The 21,080-nt window shown below is 37.8% G+C and overlaps 1 protein-coding gene across 2 annotated transcripts in view; it reads left to right on the forward strand.

The window, feature by feature from the left end:
- Window positions 1–1,474: 1,474 nt before the first annotated feature.
- The window catches only part of LOC127431241 (nectin-3-like protein), a 111,565-nt gene continuing 91,959 nt past the window's right edge, over window positions 1,475–21,080 (forward strand). For both annotated transcript variants that reach the window (XM_051681587.1, XM_051681586.1), the window contains exon 1: window positions 1,475–1,593. In XM_051681587.1, the coding sequence (XP_051537547.1) occupies window positions 1,500–1,593 (94 nt within the window). In that variant the 5' untranslated portion in view covers window positions 1,475–1,499. The remainder of the gene's footprint in view (window positions 1,594–21,080) is intronic.

Below are 21,080 nucleotides of genomic sequence, written 5' to 3' on the forward strand. Positions count from 1 at the left end.
CTGTTGACATGGATATGTTTGGTTCATTTAGGCTGCTGAAAGGAACAGATCCTCAAGGAACGAGGCTCACTTCTCCATGCAGAGGGGTTGTGGGAGAGTCTGGGGGATCTCGGTCTTTGAAGTGCTGTTTTAAAAGCAGTTTACATAAAGGATATTTCAGTAGCTGAGTGAGCTGACTTTGTTGATGGAGCTTTGAGACTCATGGGAAATAGTTTAGACAACTTCATAGAGGGCAATTCTGCTGTTGGTCTCTCTTTTTAGATGGCGCAGTGGCCAAATGATCTACTTGCCAGTGTAACTTCACTTCTTTCTTTGCCTTCTACTACTGCCATCCAGATAAATGAGTGAGCAAAAGCTAATCCTTGTTGGATTTAGACAAGACAGAAACTCTGGACCTGGAATAAATGGGGTGGAGCTATTAGTCACCCCCTGCATTTGTTATTTGGTAGGATTAGTTTGTCAATTTATATGTCCCGATAGACACAGACCGAGAGGTAACGGCAATGGGGTGAGGGGATTTCTTGTGGCTTTGAGGCAAGAAAAGCACAGATTGGACTCAAGATGAATTTGTGACAAGGGGGCTCTGAGTGGATTAGCAGGGGGTACAGGGGATTAAGTCAGATACTAACACAAAATTAGCACCCATTTGTTGGACTGGCCATGGACCAACAAGTTGGACAAGTTACAATGATCCTCTAAACAAGTAAGAAATGGAAACAAATAACTTAGTTCTCATGCCCAACAATGGAAATTCACATAAGGTAGATTTACTCTTCACATAATATTTTCCCCCCTCATTTTAAATTTGGTACATTTCTGCTTACTATTTTTCTATGAGTCAGATTTACATTTCTCTTTTAATTTTTTGTTTTATACAATAAAAATATACATATTTTAGACTATTTTTAAGATTTACGCATTTCAATTTAATAGCAAAATCCCATCAAGTTGAATTTACTATATATACTGTAAAATCGTATACTGCTGTAAAATCATAATAAATTAATATGGTATTTTCCTTCAAACAATATGAACTTGAATAGTAAAATTAATTGACACTATGGTATTTTTGGTGATTAATTTGTTTTTGTTTTTTAAATACATTTTAACTATAGTATTTTAGCGAAAACTATGGTTACCATGGTTCATTTTTTTTAAAATAATTTTTATTTTTATTTTGAATTTGTATTAAAAAGTCGTTACTTATTAGGTTACAACATCTATCACTCTTTAGAACTGTGTATATTTGATATGCAAGTTAATACGTTTACATTGCTTTAATGTAAAATATATAAATATGTTAAACAACGCCCTAAATGAACTTGATTATTAGCCCGCCATTCTGTTAACATGTCCACAGCGCTTCAGGTGAGCCCACACACACCCCCATAACCGAGAGGCAGAGTGGTACAGTCCAGACGCAGCCTTATCCCTATGGAGTTGATGCTGAGGAGGTTTCAGAGTTTCGGGGAGAACGAGAAGAGAAGGCGGGCGGCGATATGGCGCTGACAATGAATGCCCATTATCTCAGGAATAAACCGATTCACCCGGGGCTGAACGTTAGACTCATATTCATGCTGTCTTTCGTGTCAGGTAGGTTTGATCAACCGTTATTTGCCGTTTTGTGAGAGCACAACCCCTTGCGAAAGTTTGGGAGAATCCAGCGGTCTATGGAAAGTATTGAGCGCGTGAACATGATGTCGTCCACGCTCGCGGTCAGTCCTTCAAACGTCACCGTGCAACGTCGTTTGTGCCGTAAAAAAAGTTTCTAAAACTACTATGTGGGATAGCTTTAAAATATTTCGTCCTGAAGCCGAATCCTGTGGTTTTATGCTGTTTTAGTTGTGCAAGACCGTTATTTTCCCCTCAAACTACACTGGTTGTGTAAATGCTCAGCGCAGGGATCTCGCACGAGGACTGAGATTCAGCTGCCATTGAAACATTCGAGTTGAAACTGAGAAACAAAACTGTACCTGATATTTATATCTTTGGTAAACATTATTTATAGCCTCAAAGCTTTAAAGAATTGTTGGATACCCGGAGTAAACCCATGACAATTGTGCGTTGGCAGTGGTATGCTTGTTGTTTGCCTACGTCGTAATTCATGTCAAATGTTGTACTCTTTGTTTGTTCTTTAAAAACACACAAAGCTAAATTGTTCCTATGAGAGAGAGAGAGAGAGCGAGAGAGAAAGAAAGGAACTCGTGCACGTATTCGGCGTTATTGTCTTCGCGTGTTGCAAGTTGATTAGCTGTAAAAGGGACTGAGCCAGAAGTATGTGACCCACTTCAGGTTAAACAAGTCCCAGTTTTAGTCTTAAACTTGATCAGATGATTTTGATGTAATCTTCGGTGACCCTCAGGTAGTCAAGAAGTGACATGTGCATCGTTTGTTGCTTGGTTACTCTTGAACGCATTGTTTGTGAATACAATTGACCATAAGTAAGCTACAATAGGTCTTGTGAAGAGTTAAACTCATTCTGTCCCTGACGGGGTATCTACAAGCACACCTGTCATGACCGCAGTTGCCTTCTTTTAGCAACGGGCCAGCAAACCCTTCAGCTGTGTCGTGTATCGTTTTGCAGCTGTAGGGGACACATGCAGGCAGAGGTCAGACCACAACACCGCACTCTGGCTAGTGCACTGCAGGGCGGTATCCATAGAGACCGGTTTGTCTGCACGAGACGGTGTCCTCCCGCCTAATCGATCGCTGCTTGGACAGACCGAATTCCATCGTTGTGTTTGTATTTGTTGTGCTCTCAGAAGGACGTCAATTGCGCTTTTGTATGTGGCATGCATTTAAATGTACAAGTAAACATTTGGACTGAGATGGGATGTTTGAAAAGCCATTGAGTTTTAATAAAAGTACTAATTAATTTAGGTGACAGGTTAGTACATAATTACCTACCACCTACTCATGAAAACCATTGGTTAGGGGATAAACCTAAGGGATGTTTTAAGGGACTCCTGTTATCTATAGACTGTAATATCCACAATGCAATGTTTTATATGTTGGTGGAACAAAAAGACGATTGCGAGACTGTCTGTCTGAGCATAAATATTCCATTAGGAGGGGTAATGAAGAGCATGGGCGCCTGCAGGATTTATTCTGAGGGTATGCACAGAAATCTGCCTAATTGAACTTTATATGTACTGGGATCTGGGGACATGCTCCCCTGGGAATTTTTTGTAATTACATTTTTTTTTCTTTTTTTTTTTTAAATCAACTCATTCAATTCTGGTGTCTTTTGAGAGAAGCATTTTTTTTGTATTTTCTCGAGTACAGGTAGCGTTCATGCAACTATTGGCTAAATTGCATCCAGTAACCATTCAGAACAAACGCATTCTCACGCTTAAAGCAAAATGCACCACAACGAATAGAGCAGAACGCTGGTGTCTCAAGACGCTTTTTTATCAGTTGAAGTTCTTTTTAACTTGACAGTGTCTAAAAATGCAGCGCTCCCATGAGAGATGCTAAAAACACAGAGAAACGTGATGCAGTTGTCAAAAGAATTCCTTCTAGTGAATGTTTACATGGGATACGATTGAAAAATGGCGCGAGCGGACACAAAAGCACGTTTGTTTTGAACAGCCCCTTGTTCACATGACACAGCACTAGCTGAAGTTTCTCAAAGTTACCTCTTAAAAAGACAGTCTTTTGTTTCAGTTGATTGTTTGGACATTTTCACTGTATCCAGTGCTGTTTGTTCTCTGTTTTTGTAAATATCCCGGTACTGTTTTACTGCATGAGAAACATCTCCAACTGATTCAGAGAGAGTGCATTCTGAATGAATTGTACTGATTCACGAATCGATTCAGACCGTTTTGCAAGCCCGTTTTGCCAATTCACTGAAAAGAACTGACACAAAATAATTATTCTTTTGTAAATTGGGCAACAGTAGTTCTTTTAAACAGCCAACAGAAATACGGGACACACTTCATGATTGATGAAATAAGTAAATGTTTCTCAGGTCAGTAGTAGCGCTAATGGTATGCACAGTACGTATGGCTGTACAGCTGCAGGCGTCACTGATGAAGAGTATCCTATGGCGAAACATTTTAAATCTATGCACAACTGTAATCCATCTACTCTTAAAATACAAGGAATTGACCATATACATCAATTAGGAAAGGCAATAGACCATTTCAACGATGTAAATAATAACAAATGAATTGGAATGCTACTGGCTTGGCAGCACTTCCGTTATCATTACCGGATCCTTTAAATTAGGGTCTGAGTTAACATTATCTCAAAGAACATCAAACTAATATGACATAACTAAGGACTAATATGAACCCTTGGCCATAGAGCACCTTAAGTTTATACCCCACTTTTGAAGCACAATCTGTTGTTAGACATTGTTTAAGCCTTGGTGGGCTGTTCAGACTGAATGTGTTCTTGTGCTTAAAGAGCTAGACACAAGAAATATAGCTGAACGCTGGCATCTCGAGCGTTTTTAACAGTTAAGGTTTTTTTTTTTTTTTTTACTTGAAACTGCGGCTAAAATGGCAAAGATGTCTGTTTAGCTTGTTTACATAGAAAAATACCTGGAAAAACCAGCAAAGATGTGAAAACAGCCCCTTGTCTTTTCGTATGGAATTTCCACTGGCTGCTTATTGTACAGGCACCATATGGCTGTACAAGATCAACATTATCTTTTCATTTGCAAATTTTTGTTTTTGTTTTTTTGTTGGTGGGTAAAGTCACAACCTTTGTGCATAACTTGAAAGCTTTTCCTTCTGCTTACTTGTAAAGACAATTTAGCTACTTGTATAGAAAAATCCTGCTCATTGTTCGAAGATGTCAGACACTGGAGCAGACATCCTGTTGCCGTTAACACCTTGTGTCCAGCGGGGTCGGTCACTGTGTCCTATCCTTAGGTTGTCCAGACATGGTGTGGTCGTTGACTGCACTGCACTGAGTGATGGTGGCAGGGGAATGAGGAGAGAGAGGAGGAAAGAATAACAGTTAAAATACCACACAGGAGCTGGGGATTAGCCCTGACATTCCATTCTGTATATCCCGCAGTCTTTTCTCAACTTCTCTCTAACTGCTCTTCGCTCCATCTCATTCATGTCGTCTTAATTGCTTTTTTCTCTCTCTGTCTCTGTCACCGTGTTCCATTTTTGGCCCAGAATCTAATTGGTTGGTTAATAACTTGGACTTCGTATTTTCTCTCAGGACTTTTTCTTTGTTAAAGGGAGTTTTTGTCCTCGTGTCTTGATATTTGAACTATATCAGTAACTTTCAATACTTAACTGTGTTCATATACATAAATTCTGCTGGAAGACTTAACTCATGAAGATTGGTAACATTATTACCTGCTACTCATGGTACACAATTACAGGATCATTTGAATGACAAAGAACTTTATACCATTTGTTTCACCCAACATTGTTCACTAACGCAAAATAGTATGTCTTTCTAAATTCTGTCGTCTGAGAAATAATTGAACACTACTATTCTGTTTTCCTGCAATAGGAATACTATGAAAACCAACAATGAATACCAACTTTTCCATTAATTTTCTCCATTTGGATTTAGGAAAAAAAAAAAAAAAAGAGTTGGAAGCCAACCAGTGCTGAGTTGAATCTCAACATTACAAACTTTATATTTGAAGCCAAAAAAAAAAAAAAAAATGATTTGAAAATTGAGAAAAGATTATATTACCCATACCATGGAGCATTGCAGATGTCATAGATGGGAGAGGGGAAAAAAGATGCTACATTATAAAACTTTTCACTTATAATCATTGTGTATAAAACAATATAATTTTTAGGCTACATTCACACTAATCTATTTAAGTTTGTAAACTTTCAGTTTCCTAATGACAGTATTCGAAAGTATGCAGTTATGGAGAGCTATTTGTAAGCACACTGTTTTTGTAGGAGGAAAACTAGTGTGGATGTGGCATCCAATCTTTTTTTTTTTTTTCAAAATGAAAACCTATTAGTGTGGATGTAGCCTAAGTTAATTCCAATATATTAAATATACCAATAGTATGTTGGGTTTGAGAGCTTAGGGAGTCAGACTGTTACATCATTTGCTAGTGGGCAGTTACTGATGAACCATGGGTTTCCTCTTCCATGGTAAGAGCGACTTCTGAGGATAAGGTTAATGTATTTTTTTTGCCAGGAATTTAATTAATAAATCTCTAAAAAAATGTTTTTACATCATATTAAGCATATACCTTCACTTAACAACTCTGAGCTCATGATAGGTCTGTCTTGAAGGGTTTGTACATCATTGTTAAAAAATCAGTTTCTCTATGGAGAACAATATGGGTTTTCTTTTTTTTACTTCCGGAACCCTACTATTGTCTCGCCTTCCTCTGCGATTGATAAAAGCACTAAAATGTGATGTGGGAATTGAAGCATTAGTGGTGTTAAACACAATCCTTTCAACAGTCTCGGACCATGTACGAGACCGTTCTCTACAGCTTAAATCACTACTGCTCTGAGTACCTTCCCTTATCAAGACAGAATGGGCCCACTGGTGGTGTGTCTGCTAATAGTATCAGTCTTGAAACATGATGTTAATGATAATGTTGTAATGCTTTTTGCTTGTGATGTGGAATTCATATGATAAAACAAAATGGACCATCAACACTTAAGGCAGCTTATGCAAGAAAGAAGAGGGGAAGGTTTTTTTTCATTCATTAGTTGTTTATGAATAATTTATACTCTTTATGAAGAAACATGCATGTTTGAAGATGCTGCGTTTTGTGGTTTTTTGGAACTGAGATTTCTCTACTTTGTCAGTGCAGGTCACACTTGCAGATGTGGTTAAATAATGAATGACCTCTTTATATAGACTCTTTGATCTGTGTTTGTTGGAACTTACCGATGCAGGGGTGTACTGAGAAGCATGAGCTCACCTTTTCTACTGTTCATCATGGGAACAACACCTTCCGTTGCTTGCTTTATTCCACATACGACAGCCCAGGTTTTATTTCCCAAATCCCGTCTGTTAAAATGACCAACAATCAGTTTGAGGGCAGAAGCGAGTAAAATGTTGTTGTTATCAGATTATGTTTTTAAGGTGAATTTTAGATGGGCCTAAAACTTTAGCCTAAACTAGGGATGCACCAATACCTTTTTTTTTTTTCTTTTTTTTTTCTTTTTTTTTTTTGCTTCTCTCTTCCGATACCTGAACTCTGTGTCAGCCGATCCGATTCCAGTGTTGTTTTTTCTTAATGAGTTTAGAACTCATTGTGTGGAACTGATTGGGAGTACTCTTATGTGTAAAGAAGCAAAAACCTCTTACTACACATTATTTCATTACAGGAAAACAAAAAACAATTATGCAGTTATTATAACAATATGTGCAGCCTATTAAGAAAAACTTAAGACTTCATTAGAAAAGAAGGCATTTCTCTTACACTTTTTTTTTTTTCTTCCTCAACTTCTATCTGGACTTGTAAGTGGTTTCAGGGGCCATACAGGTGCATATCACTAAATTAGAATGTCGTGGAAAAGTTCATTTATTTCAGTAATTCAACTCAAATTGTGAAACTCGTGTATTAAATAAATTCAGTGCACACAGACTGAAGTAGTTTAAGTCTTTGGTTCTTTTAATTGTGATGATTTTGGCTCACATTTAACAAAAACCCACCAATTCACTATCTCAAAAAATTAGAATACATCATAAGACCAATAAAAAAAAAAACATTTTTAGTGAATTGTTGGCCTTCTGGAAAGTATGTTCATTTACTGTGTATGTACTCAATACTTGGTAGGGGCTCCTTTTGCTTTAATTACTGCCTCAATTCGGCGTGGCATGGAGGTGATCAGTTTATGGCACTGCTGAGGTGGTATGGAAGCCCAGGTTTCTTTGACAGTGGCCTTCAGCTCATCTGCATTTTTTGGTCTCTTGTTTCTCATTTTCCTCTTGACAATACCCCATAGATTCTCTATGGGGTTCAGGTCTGGTGAGTTTGCTGGCCAGTCAAGCACACCAACACCATGGTCATTTAACCAACTTTTGGTGCTTTTGGCAGTGTAGGCAGGTGCCAAATCCTGCTGGAAAATGAAATCAGCATCTTTAAAAAGCTGGTTAGCAGAAGGAAGCATGAAGTGCTCCAAAATTTCTTGGTAAATGGGTGCAGTGACTGTGGTTTTCAAAAAACACAATGGACCAACACCAGCAGATGACATTGCACCCCAAATCATGACAGACTGTGGACACTTAACACTGGACTTCAAGCAACTTGGGCTATGAGCTTCTCCACCCTTCCTCCAGACTCTAGGACCTTGGTTTCCAAATGAAAACTTGCTCTCATCTGAAAAGCGGACTTTGGACCACTGGGCAACAGTCCAGTTCTTCTCCTTAGCCCAGGTAAGACGCCTCTGACGTTGTCTGTGGTTCAGGAGTGGCTTAACAAGAGGAATACGACAACTGTAGCCAAATTCCTTGACACGTCTATGTGTGGTGGCTCTTGATGCCTTGACCCCAGCCTCAGTCCATTCCTTGTGAAGTTCACCCAAATTCTTGAATCGATTTTGCTTGACAATCCTCATAATGCTGCGGTTCTCTCGGCTGGTTGTGCATCTTTTTCTTCCACTCAACTTTCTGTTAACATGCTTGGATACAGCACTCTGTGAACAGCCAGCTTCTTTGGCAATGAATGTTTGTGGCTTACCCTCCTTGTGAAGGGTGTCAATGATTGTCTTCTGGACAACTGTCAGATCAGCAGTCTTTCCCATGATTGTGTAGCCTAGTGAACCACACTGAGAGACCATTTTGAAGGCTCAGGAAACCTTTGCAGGTGTTTTGAGTTGATTAGCTGATTGGCATATCACCATATTCTAATTTTTTGAGAGTGAATTGGTGGGTTTTTGTTAAATGTGAGCCAAAATCATCACAATTAAAAGAACCAAAGACTTAAACTACTTCAGTTTGTGTGCATTGAATTTATTTAATACATGAGTTTCACAATTTGAGTTGAATTACTGAAATAAATGAACTTTCCACGACATTCTAATTTATTGAGATGCACCTGTATGTATAAAGCCGCTTGGAGTAAAATTTTAGTCTTAAGTGTTTCAAAATTCTAAGAATGACGTCATTTTACTCTTATTCCTAGACTTAAGAATGTGATTCATAAAGGTTTATAAGCGTTAAGATTTGGTCTCAGCTCCTAAATTGTTTAAGAGTGCTGGAGAGGTCTCTTAACCTAGTTAAGAGTAGCATAATAACTGTGTTTGCGGAGACGACACACTCTACAACAAAGAAAGAATGTGTTGGACCTATGATAGTGAAATCGTTGTTAAACGAAATGAAATCAATCAATATGTATATTTGCAGCAAATTTTTTCATTAATTGTGTCATGCATTGAATTTTTTTATTTTAAAATGTTCACTGAGGTCCACTTATGTTAGTACGTTTTTTTTATTAATTTATTTATTTTTTTAATCAAAAATAGTAATAATTTAGAAATAATTGTCCATTTTCTATCCTGTTTTTGTCCATTTTTGGGTTGTGTATACTTTTATGACTTCAATGTGAACACCTACTGCTATGATTTGGTAAAATCTTTGCATATGAAATAAGTGTCAATGCCCCTGCCTGTACGTGTGTGGAATTGTTTTGAAAAGTTCGGATGGTTATAAATGGCCATTTATAAAGCCCCCCACCCCCCCCCCCCAATAATCACTCTATATTTATTCCTTGTCTATTTTTGTAATAGGTATTACTTTTTATTCTCGTTTAAACAGACGCGACATAACAGTGTTTATCTTGTTACATAGTTGGGGCATTTTCCAACGGTGAAACATTTGTGTTTTACAAATGCTTTGTAACGCGTGACAGTGCCAACTAAAGTTTAATACTTGGTGTTAGCACATTTATAACTGTCAAAGTATGTACTTGTGGTGCAGCATGTAAACGTATAAAGGATAAAACTTTGTCGCACTGTTGTTCTTCATATTCATTGTTCATCATATATTCAGTGTAGTGAAAACACATATGTTGTTCATTACAATGAGTCCTGTTTTCATTAAAAAGGAAAGAGATTGTCTAAATAGATTGCTGTCAATACTCTATAGGTGCATCTGTGGCACTCTGAAAGCAATATTCAATAAAACAATGACAACATGCTACAGGCAATTATCATTGAATGCTGGATGTGACAAGATACACAAAGCACGCATTAAAACTAATACACATGTTCGACTGATCACTAGGATCAAATCATAAAACTAAACAACATAAATTCAGTGAATAGTTTCTCATGAATAGTTCTAATATTAAGCTTGGAAATTTTGGTGAAAACATTCAAATACTCAGCACATATCTAACAGTCTGTTACATGGATACTCGCACTTGTCTGTTGCGACATTACTGTCAGGTCCAATGTAGTTGGAACTGCATCAACTTTTAATTTAAGTCTCTTTAAGCCTGCATCGAACTGTCTTGTTTGAAAAAGATCCACAGTAAAATGAAGCGAACAAACAAACGCTGTCTTACTGATGTGATCTGGGACTTCATTAAAAATAAACGTCAGCCACTCTTTCCTAATGTTAGGATCAATAGGAATCAAATGCAAAGAGTCTATTTTTCCACAACCTGGCACTGCACAATGATTTGTAAACTTTGCAGGCATCACGAACCTCTTGTTGCTCCAATAATCCCTGTGTTTATCCCTTCCGTGAAGTAGGCATTGACCAGTTTATGCAGAGGCAGACTTGTGCTGATGTATTCATCTCTATTATGTAATGCAGACAAGGAAGTAGAAAACGAGTCATTTAGGAACATTGTTTTCAGTAAAGCCTTTTTTTGGACTAACGAATATGTTTTGAGTTCTGAAACCTACAGTATGTTTTTATAGTACTATGACCTCCATGTCAAAAGATAAAGGAAATTTGATTTCTCAATTCATGACCTCTTTAAATGAATACATTGAAACTCATTGTGAATTAAGCGTTTGAAAAAGTTGATGGGTTACATGTCTAAGCTTTCAGAGGGTTGCAACAACTAATAAAATCTAAATATCACTAAAATGATAATCAATGATGAAAATAATCTACAGTGAATTCAGTTAGTTAAAGATCTTTGCACTTGCATGACAAACCTCCATCTGTGACGCCAGTTTACAGTAGTGAATACGTGTTTCGATAGGAAAAAGACATTTGAAAAATTGTACAGAGCTGCATCTGAAAAGAGCCCAAACCTAGCACTATATAAAATGTTTGATAAGCTCATAGTTTTGTGTGGGTTGTCAGGTATTTAGCAGATTCCTTCTGATGTTCAATGTGCTTGAGAGATGTTTAACCCCAGCTCATAACTTACATTTTAATGATTTATTCTTATTTGTCAGTATTATAAACTCAATGTCATGCAAGTAGTTTGCTAAACAACTTGTCCAAAACAGCAAGCAAGTCATTATTTATAGGCCAAAAATGAAAAATAAAATCAGTTATTTTAAATATTCATGGAGTGAAGTAAACAACGAGTGCCACAATAAAATATTGATATGTTGAATGTCAAACTGAAAATCTGTTGTGTTTAACTGAAATCTTATATGCAACTGTAATGGGATAATAACAGTTTGGTTTATTTGATTTTGTGATTTAAATGTGATTTATTTATATTTCTTTTATTTATATTGCAAGATTTTGTGTGGGCGATATACCGTTTTGTTTTTTGCCAATTTGCCAACATTTTGGATTATCATCTCTATCGCAGTAACTCAAAATTGGCACATGCAAAATGTGTACAGCATATAACGCGTACGTATTACACATTCTGTCAGATAAATGGAGTGAGGCGGATCTTTGAATGAGAAGATGAGAGGAGATTATGAAGGAAAAAGTGCGTCCTCCGTGGTGTGGAATTGATTTGGCTTTAGAAAACGCGATAAAGAGCTGAAAACAGCAGTTTGCAAGGTTTGTACATTGTGTATGTCGATATATCCATGTGTGCGTATATATCAGTGGTCAGGCCTTCATGTGAGATTGATAGAAATAATGCAACGCAGTTTTTCACTGACAGCTGCACATGTCATTAGATGAAAAGCTTGTCTAGAATGCAAGACAAAATGACACTGAATCCGCTTCTGCGGCAAGATATTTCACTTAAGCCACCGTCAAAGCAAATTCAATGACATTAATCTCGCGCTCCAACCATGCCTCCCATCCAAACATATGCAGCTGTGTTTTGTCCGAATGTTGCAAGCGGTCTGAAACACGCAAGTGCGGGCGAGTATTGAAGTCATTCTAGTCCCTTCATTTGTGCTCCTGTAACAGAAAAAGCGCAGATCACACCCGTCACTCATTCTGGTTTGACTCGATGTCAAGTGGGTTTTTAAAATGCACATCAAAACCCTTTCTAAAATTCTGTTCGAATGATGTTTGATATCAGGAAACAAACCAGCCATATTTTCCTTCAGATATTTTATGTTCCTTATAGAGATTACTAAAAACACAGAGCCTAATTAAGTGTTTTATTTATGGATATTTTTTATTTTACTTTTTGCATTGCTTTGAGAAGATAAGTTTGAGGAAAGTTGTAACAATAATAATAATAATAATAACAACAACAGTAATGATAATATAAAAAGAAAAATAAGAAAATCATCAGACTGAAATGTGGCATTTATTTATTTTATACTTTGTTTTTCAAGTTCAAAATAAAGAGAAAATTACAGTATACAAGATGAAGTTTTCCTTTATAAAGTATTTAATTCACTGACTGGATTATTCAAAATTACACATTGCGACATGGCTTAATATTATGGCTGCAACGAATGATTATTTTGATAATCGATTAATCTAACGTTTATTAGAACGATTATTCTACTATTTTGCAATTATTGCAACGATTAATCATTAGCTCTTAACCGATTATTCAGCTTGTGACCCGACTTAAAGTTTGTATTTATCATGCTAACTAACAATAAAGAGGACAAAATCATCTTTTGATTGGGGGGTACATTTAAGTTTAATTCAGTAAAGAAATTCACTGCAAAAAGTCATAAATTTTTTTTATCTTGTTTTCCATTTAAAATTCTTAAAACAAGAGACATTTACTTGAAGCAACATATAAGATATTTAGACTTGCTTTAAGAGAGTGTATCTTAAATATAAGTGTATTTTGTATATAAGTGTAGTTTTTCACTTGGTCATACTTCTGCGATTGCAGTTAAGACAATATATACTTATATTCAAGATATATTCTATAAAAGCAAGTCTAAATATCTTATATGCTGCTTCTCAAGTGAATGCATCTTTTTCAAAGGATTTTTAAATGTTTTAAAATATTTGTATTTTTAATATTGTATTCAACATTCTCGGATAACTATTTTTTTATTCTGCAGTATAGCTGCTAAAGTAAATGTACATTGTTTTAAAGTAGTTTTAAATATTTATATTGGAAAACAAGCCAAGCCAAAACAAATAAAAAAACGAGTTTTTGTTGCAGTGTATAATGGGGCGAAGACTACCCTCTCTCACCTTTTCTGTTCACTTCAATCTATTTTTAACTTAAAAAAAAAAAAAAACTCTCTCTTATTAATAAAGCTACGTATTGCATATTATTTGAACTTTAATAAAGCTATAATGCATTAAATATAACTGCATTTAAGATGTAACGCCAGGATGTTTCCTTTAAAGAACACGACACGCAAGTTTTGCTTCAGCGGAGCGGCAGCTCCACTTATTCCACAATGAGAGTGCTTCTGTATTTAATTATTTTGTATTTTTGCATTATAATTCCCTCATATTTTGCGATCTACATCACCTGAAGCTGTTTGGAAGATTTTTAGAGTGCATCTGGCTGAGCTGCGTAATTCTTCCTTTCCTCAGTCAGGCGCGAACTGCAGTGCTGCTCTCATGCGTCGTCATTAGTTTGTGATCTCATGTTATGTTAAATGAGATCAAACGACTATTCGACAACGAAAATTGTTGACTTTTTTATTGTCGACATGGTCGATAATGTCGACTAATCGTTTCAGCCCTGCTTAATATATAATAGAATTTTACACTTTGTTAGTATTTGGTAGCATTTCCTTTTAAATTGTTTAACTTGGGTCAAAAATTAAGTTGCTGGAATATTGGCCCATTCCTCCAGACAGAACTGGTGTAACCGAGTCTGGTCTGTAGGCCTCCTTGCTCACACGCTTTTTTCAGTTCTGCCCACAAATTTTATATCGGATTGTGGTCAGGTCTTTGTGATGGCCACTCCAATACCTTGACTTTGTCCTTTAAGCCATTTTGCCACAACTTTGGAGGTATGCTTGGGGTTATTGTCCATTTGGTAGACCCGTTTGCGACCAAGCTTTAACTTCCTGGCTGATGTCTTGAGATGTTGCGTCAGTATATCCACAATTTTCCTTCATGATGCCATCTATTTTGTGAAGTGCACAAGTCCTTCCTGCAGCAAAGCACCACCACAACATGATGCTGCCACCCCCATGCTTCACGATTGGGATGGTGTTCTTAGGCTTGCATTCCTCACCCTTTTTCCTCCAAACAAAGCAACAGTCATTATGGCCAAACTGTTAAATTTTTGTTTCATCAGACCAGAGGACATTTCTCCAAAAAGTAAGATCTTTGTCCCCATGTGCACTTGCAAACTGTAGTCTGGCTTTTTTATGGTGGTTTTGGAGCAGTGGCTTCTTCCTTGCTGGGAAGCCTTTCAGGTTATGTCGATATAGGACTCGTTTTACTGTGGATATAGATACTTTGTCTACCTGTTTCCTCCAGCTTCTTCACAAGGTCCTTTGCTGTTGTTCTGGGATTTATTTGCTCTTTTCGCACCAAACTACGTTCATCTCTAGGAGACAGAATGCGTATCCTAACTGAGCTGTATGATGGCTGCATGATGCCATGGTGTTTATACTATTGTTTTGACAGTTTTTACATCAGTTTAAGTCCTAAATTATTATACAATTCTAACACAATCATAAATTCTTAAAGTGCAGGAATCCTGATGCCTCCTTTTCTCACTATATGGCTGTTTCATTTATGTTGTGCTTCTCCACATAGATTGTTATTTTCTGTACTCTTCTTTTTGTCCCCTGCAGGACAGGACATAATTTAAGTGTCCTTTTCTCCTCTCTGAACTGCAACATTGTAAACAGAGATGATGAACACAATGGTCTATTCTTGTCTCTTTAAACTGCCCTTGGAGTTTTGGGCTAGAGATGAACATTTCAGCTCTGTCTTTGCACAGTAAAAGACTGAAAAGTGAGTACTGGTACTGCCAGAGAGTTTCTTTATCCCTGTGCCCACACTAAAATAAAGGTTTTTCTGAAATGAAGGTTTCCATGGATCAAAGGAGATTGACACAGGTCAATCTAAAATTTGATTAAGGGTGGATGTCAGTGCCACTGACATCCACAGAATGGGGCAGCAGGGGCGCAAGTAATAATTAAATTAAAATAGTTAAATATAATTAAAAATCTCATCATAATCTCAAAATAACAGTAATGTGTTATGAGATTTCTTTGTAAATCGTGGGCGTATTAAAGAAAATTAAGTGGAGGTACATTTAAGAGCACGTGCTACAGCAGATCAGGGGCGGATTCCAATCGCAAGTGATCCTCCCTATGCCCTATACTCCGAACTGCAGAGCCCTTGAAGTGGGTACTCCTGAAGGAAACATGGCATTACTGTATGAATGTACCCTTCGCTAACAGTCTTGTGGAAGGGCCCTCTGAGAAAAGATTAATTTCATCTCACTTTTGTTTTGAAAGAGCTTTCGAGTGGCATCCCCTCCCACAGGAGTGTCCAAGGAAGCAAAAAATGCAGTTTTGAATTTGCCCTAGAGCATCAAAGTGCCGTTACCTCAGACGAGTAACAGGTCAGATAAAATGTCCACTCCATGTATTGTGTTAGAAGTTCATCAAAAGAATAATACTCGATTGCTACCGCATTTCCGATATCGTGTACCACTAGTGTAGACAGATTTATTCATTATAATGGGAGCGGTCGTGTCGCTTTCATAGATACAAATTAAATTAGTCTTTTATAGAATATTGACAAACTGAAGGAGCTGTGAGGTTCAGCCAAAGCCAGTTTGGTTTTGTTGAAACTAATAAGCCATTAGACTATTCACTTTCAGAAAAATACCATTAGGCTACCACAGTACTGCAGCTCCCTATACGCATATTACGCAGGCTGTGTAGGGCACCAACTCACTAGGGGGGCACCAGAAACTTCACCGGCTGCCCTTAATTGAATGTTATACGTTATTCAAGGACCTTGTAGCATTTGCGGTCGATCAGTCGATCGCCCTCATTGCGCCTTCGCACCATGCACCACGTTACCAGGGTAATGCCATGAGACTGTCATGTCCCGTACTCCAGGGTACTTTTAAAAATACCATGGTTTTACTATGACACATGTCATATATATGGGGTTATCACAGACCATGTCTGAAAATAAATAAATAAACAAGTGTATTATCATGGTGTTTTTGTGAGAAATATAACAGAATAGTTTGCTAATTTGGTACTAGAAAATCACTTGCCATTATCAAACACAGTTGAGAGCTATTTGGTTTGTTAAATGAATCTTAACATTGTCTTTGTTTTTGAGCTGCCACAGTATGCAATAGACCGGCATGTCTTAAGGTCAAAAATAACAAAAAAGAAATGGCTTTCTCTAGAGACTCATCAGTCAGTCATTGTTTTGAGGCTACACAATGCTTGAAATTGCCAAAAAGGTGTACACTACAGTCTTCAAAGACAGGACAGCTGGCTCTAACAAGGACAAAGAGATGTGGAAGGCCAGATGTACAACTAAACAAGAGGATAAGTACATCAGAGTTTCTAGTTTGAGAAATAGACGCCTCACATGTCCTCAGCTGACAGCTTCATTGAATTCTACTCGCTCAACGCCAGTATCATGTACAACAGTAAAGAGAAGACTCAGGGGTGCAGGCTTTATGGGAAGATTTGCAAAGAAAAAGCCACTTTTGAAACAGAAAAACAAAAAGAAAAGGTTAGAGTGGGCAAAGAAACACAGACATTGGACAACAGATAATTGGAAAAGAGTGTTATGGATCTTAACCCTATTGAGCTTTTGTGGGATCAGCTAGACTGTAAGGTGCGTGAGAAGTGCCCGACAAGACAGCTACATCTATGGCAAGTGCTACAGGAAGTGTGGGGTGAAATGTCACCTGAGTATCTGGACAAACTGACAGCTAGAATGCCAAGGATCTGCAAAGCTGTCATTGCTGCACGTGGAGGATTTTTTTGATGAGAACTCTTTCAAGTAGGATTTTTTTCAAATAGTAATTTTTCATGTTATTAATGTCCTGACTATACATTGTGATCAGTTGAATGCCACTTTGGTATATAAAAGTACCTGTGCGTGCGTCCAAGCATTAATGGATAGGACAGCTTCAAAGTGTGCGTGTCCGTGTGTGTGTGTGTTATGGTGCAGTTGTTAACATGAAAGAGAAACAATACAAGCAAACAGTCAGTGATCCCGGTTTCTACCATGTATTAATCTCTGAGATGACCTGCCCAGCTCAACTCTCTTTTGCCAGAACATGAAGGCCAGCCCTTTTTCGGTGACCTCCTTATCAAGCAGCTGTCTCTCTGTGGGTGGGGAGAAGGTCTGTGTGTCTTCCAAAACCACAAGCTTAAGAGTTAACGGTGACATTTCCACCCCCGTTTGGTCCCTTCAGTCTGTGGCTTGATTACTTTCTGCAGCTGTCAGTGGAGGACAGCGGTCATAAATGTCAAATCTCTGCCTGGTGTGCTGTTGATTGTTATTAGTAGTTTGATTCTAGGGTGGGAATCAGCAGGGACCTGATGATACAATATTATATCAATCTGGATAGTGCAAGGATGCGCGATTGACACATTATAATTGACGACTATTTCCCTTGATACTTTAATCACTATTTGTTCATTTCGATATTTAGAAGTTGCATAAACATATGTTCTATATGCTATATTGGGATTTTTCTTTCACTTGCTTTTCAGCTTCTTTTAGATTTCATTTTTTCTCGAGTGATGAACTTCATGCAGTCATTGTACAGCCAAGCAGCATAGACAATATGCATGACAGCGTCATAAACTGACATACAGGAATGGCTTACCTTGGTGTGCCAGTTTCTTTGTCATTACACATAATATCCTTGAAGTACTGTATAGCCAAAGCCCCTTTCAAGGCAAGAACACCTATTTGGACATCTTGAAATGCTCCTGGGCAGCTGTTTTCTATCAATACAAGTGGCATAAAGTACTGCTCTGATCAACTTGAATGGGAAAAGACCCAAATCTTCAAACTCTAGCCATTATACTATAAACTGTGCTATGCTCAGATTACACACAAAAATTATTTTATATAATATTATTATTATTTCATGCTGGTCCAGCTAATGCGCATGCACATTCTTGAGTTTAGGGACAGGCGACATCTGCATCTGAAATAGGGATGCGCTGACGTTTTTAGACTGATCTGGAATCAGGCAGACGAGCACGATCCAAATCCAAAACCGTGTGTTAGTCATGTTCATTACTGTCATGCTTCAAAAATGAGACAAAGGAACCATAAAAACACCATTAAAGTAGATAATTTGATACGTGAATTTTGTTTAAAGCCACTTGAAAACGTGATAGCTTTATGAATCGCAAAAGGCAGTGTTTAATAAGGAAATGTATAGTAAGCACGCTCCGCGCCAACGCGTTAGTGAATGGCACTGCTCTGACACACACACACACACACACACAAGCACGACACACACACACATACAAGCACGACACACAGGCTGGTGATGCACTCATGGTTATTTTCAGGCTTTGAACTTGCCTACAAACAGATACAGGACTTCCTGGAGAGTTCAGAATGTCAAAATAAAAGCCAGGAAATTTTAAAGTTAAACGTGCACAATTGAAATATATTACTGTTGTATTTAAAATTCTTAAAGTCAATAATAAAAGTAATAATAATAATAATGTATTAATATCATTATTTGTTTACAAATTATAACAATATTTAAGTTAAATGGGTACCAAAAAATAACTGTAAATGAAAAGTGAACTGATATCTTACAACTAAATTGAACAAAAATGACATCTGAATCCTTTAAAGTCCAGTTACAAGTTAAGAAAATTTTGCAAAGAAAACTGGCTTCTCTACTGATGACTTGTACTGGAATTACTGTTAATTTTGCTGCTGCATTATCCAATAGACTATAGTTAATGTCGTTTGTCTTAAGCTATACATTTATATTGAAATAATGTGTAGTTAGAGGTTTGTTTCTTTACATATAAAAGAGTACCCTCAATTAGTTCCACACAATAATGTAAAGATTCTAAACTGATTATGCAGAAAAACAACACTGATCGGGATCGGCCGATACTGAGATTTCAGATATCTGTGCATCCCTAATCTGAAGGGTGAATGGCCCTTCTACATTTCAGGTTGGACTTCCTTTTCTAAACCCTTTTTACACACACCTTAACAAATGTTAAGCAACAGAACTGAATTCCATTGTTTGGCCCAATGGGTAGTCCTGCCCCAAACTCAATTGGTTGAGCAAGAAGTCAACATGTCAGACTTTTCAAACTTTGGAAAGTCAACTTTTTTGAATCCCTTTGTTATGGTTGTCCCTGTACGTTCAAGTTGGCTATGAAAAAGAATTTCAACATTGAAAAACACTCCACTCAAGTCATTTTGTATCGTGAAGTGATGACAAAAGATCATGGAAAAGATTATAGATTTCATGCAAAGAGTAATCTATCCTGACAACTTTCACGACTCAACCATTATTCTTGTTTCCTTGCTTAGGTGCTGTTTTGTTGCCATAGTGTCTTTCTCTCCCACAGTTCCCCACCTTCACTGTCTCTCTACTCCTCTCAAAGCTGTTTGGTTCCATATGCCATTGCCTTAATATTCCAAAGCATTTTCTGAACGAAGTATATTGGTCCAGTTTATGCATATTTGCTGCTTTGTGTGGAGATCCCAGATATTGCACAGATAGTCCAGGGACACATGAAAGTCTCTGGGGTCTCTCAGAGGGCCTAGAGCACTCATACAAAAGGCTGTTTGTATGTGGCATGTTGTCAGTTTCAAACCTCTCTTTGTGTGTGCCCGCAACCCTAATAGGTTTTAATGAAAAGCCTGTTAAGTTTGTGTGTGTTTGGTGATTTACTGACAGTTTAGATTTCCACTTCGTAATGATGTTAGTATGTAGCCGCTGAATTTTAGTAAAACGCTCACATTGTCTTCAGACAACTTTGATGTTATCTTTAATAACTCATAACCCGATGGAACTCTGACAGCACTGTAAGTGACCCTTGATATAAGATTCGTAATATCTGTCCAATAAGGGACCTGCAGGTCTCACAAATCATACAAATACTGACATATTCATAATTCAGCTTCTTTTTTTTATTGTATTTTTTTATTTTATTATGATTTAATTTTTTTTAGATTTTTCTCCCAATTTTGGAATGCCCAATTCCCAATGCGCTCTAAGTCCTCGTGGTCGCATAGTGATTCGCCTCAGTCCGGGTGGCTGAGGACAAATCCCAGTTTCCTCTGAGACCGTCAACCCGCGCATCTTATCACGTGGCTTGTTGAGTGCATTGCCACGGAGACTTAGCGTGTGTGGAGGCTTCACACCACCCACCGCGGCAACCACGCTCAACTCCCTAAGCGCCCCACCGAGAACGAACCACATTATAGCGACCACGAGGAGGTTACCCCATGTGACTCTACCCTCCCTAGCAACTGGGCCAATCTGATTGCTTAGGAGACCTGGCTGGAGTCACTCAGCATGCCCTGGGATTCGAACTAGCGAACTCCAGGGGTGGTAGCCAGCGTATTTTACAACTGAGCTACCCAGGCCCCCATAATTCAGCTTCTTTTTAAGGCAGTGCAGTGTTTGTTGTTTTGAAGTGCAATGGAAAGCTTTTTAAACCAGTAAAAATGCCTGGAATGCAGAGGATTATTCTCTAAGAACATTCTCCACACTGAGCAAGGTCTTACTGTAGATTTGACATGGCAGTGGGGTCAACGTCTTACACCAGTCCATGTTCACAATGTTTGGTTGGGGGGCGGGGGTGTTGGCTTTGGCTCAGTGAAGTTGGTGAAAACCAAAGCTTCTGTTTCATTTTTCC

This window comes from Myxocyprinus asiaticus, chromosome 40, assembly GCF_019703515.2.
Source record: "Myxocyprinus asiaticus isolate MX2 ecotype Aquarium Trade chromosome 40, UBuf_Myxa_2, whole genome shotgun sequence".
Taxonomy (NCBI): domain Eukaryota; kingdom Metazoa; phylum Chordata; class Actinopteri; order Cypriniformes; family Catostomidae; genus Myxocyprinus; species Myxocyprinus asiaticus.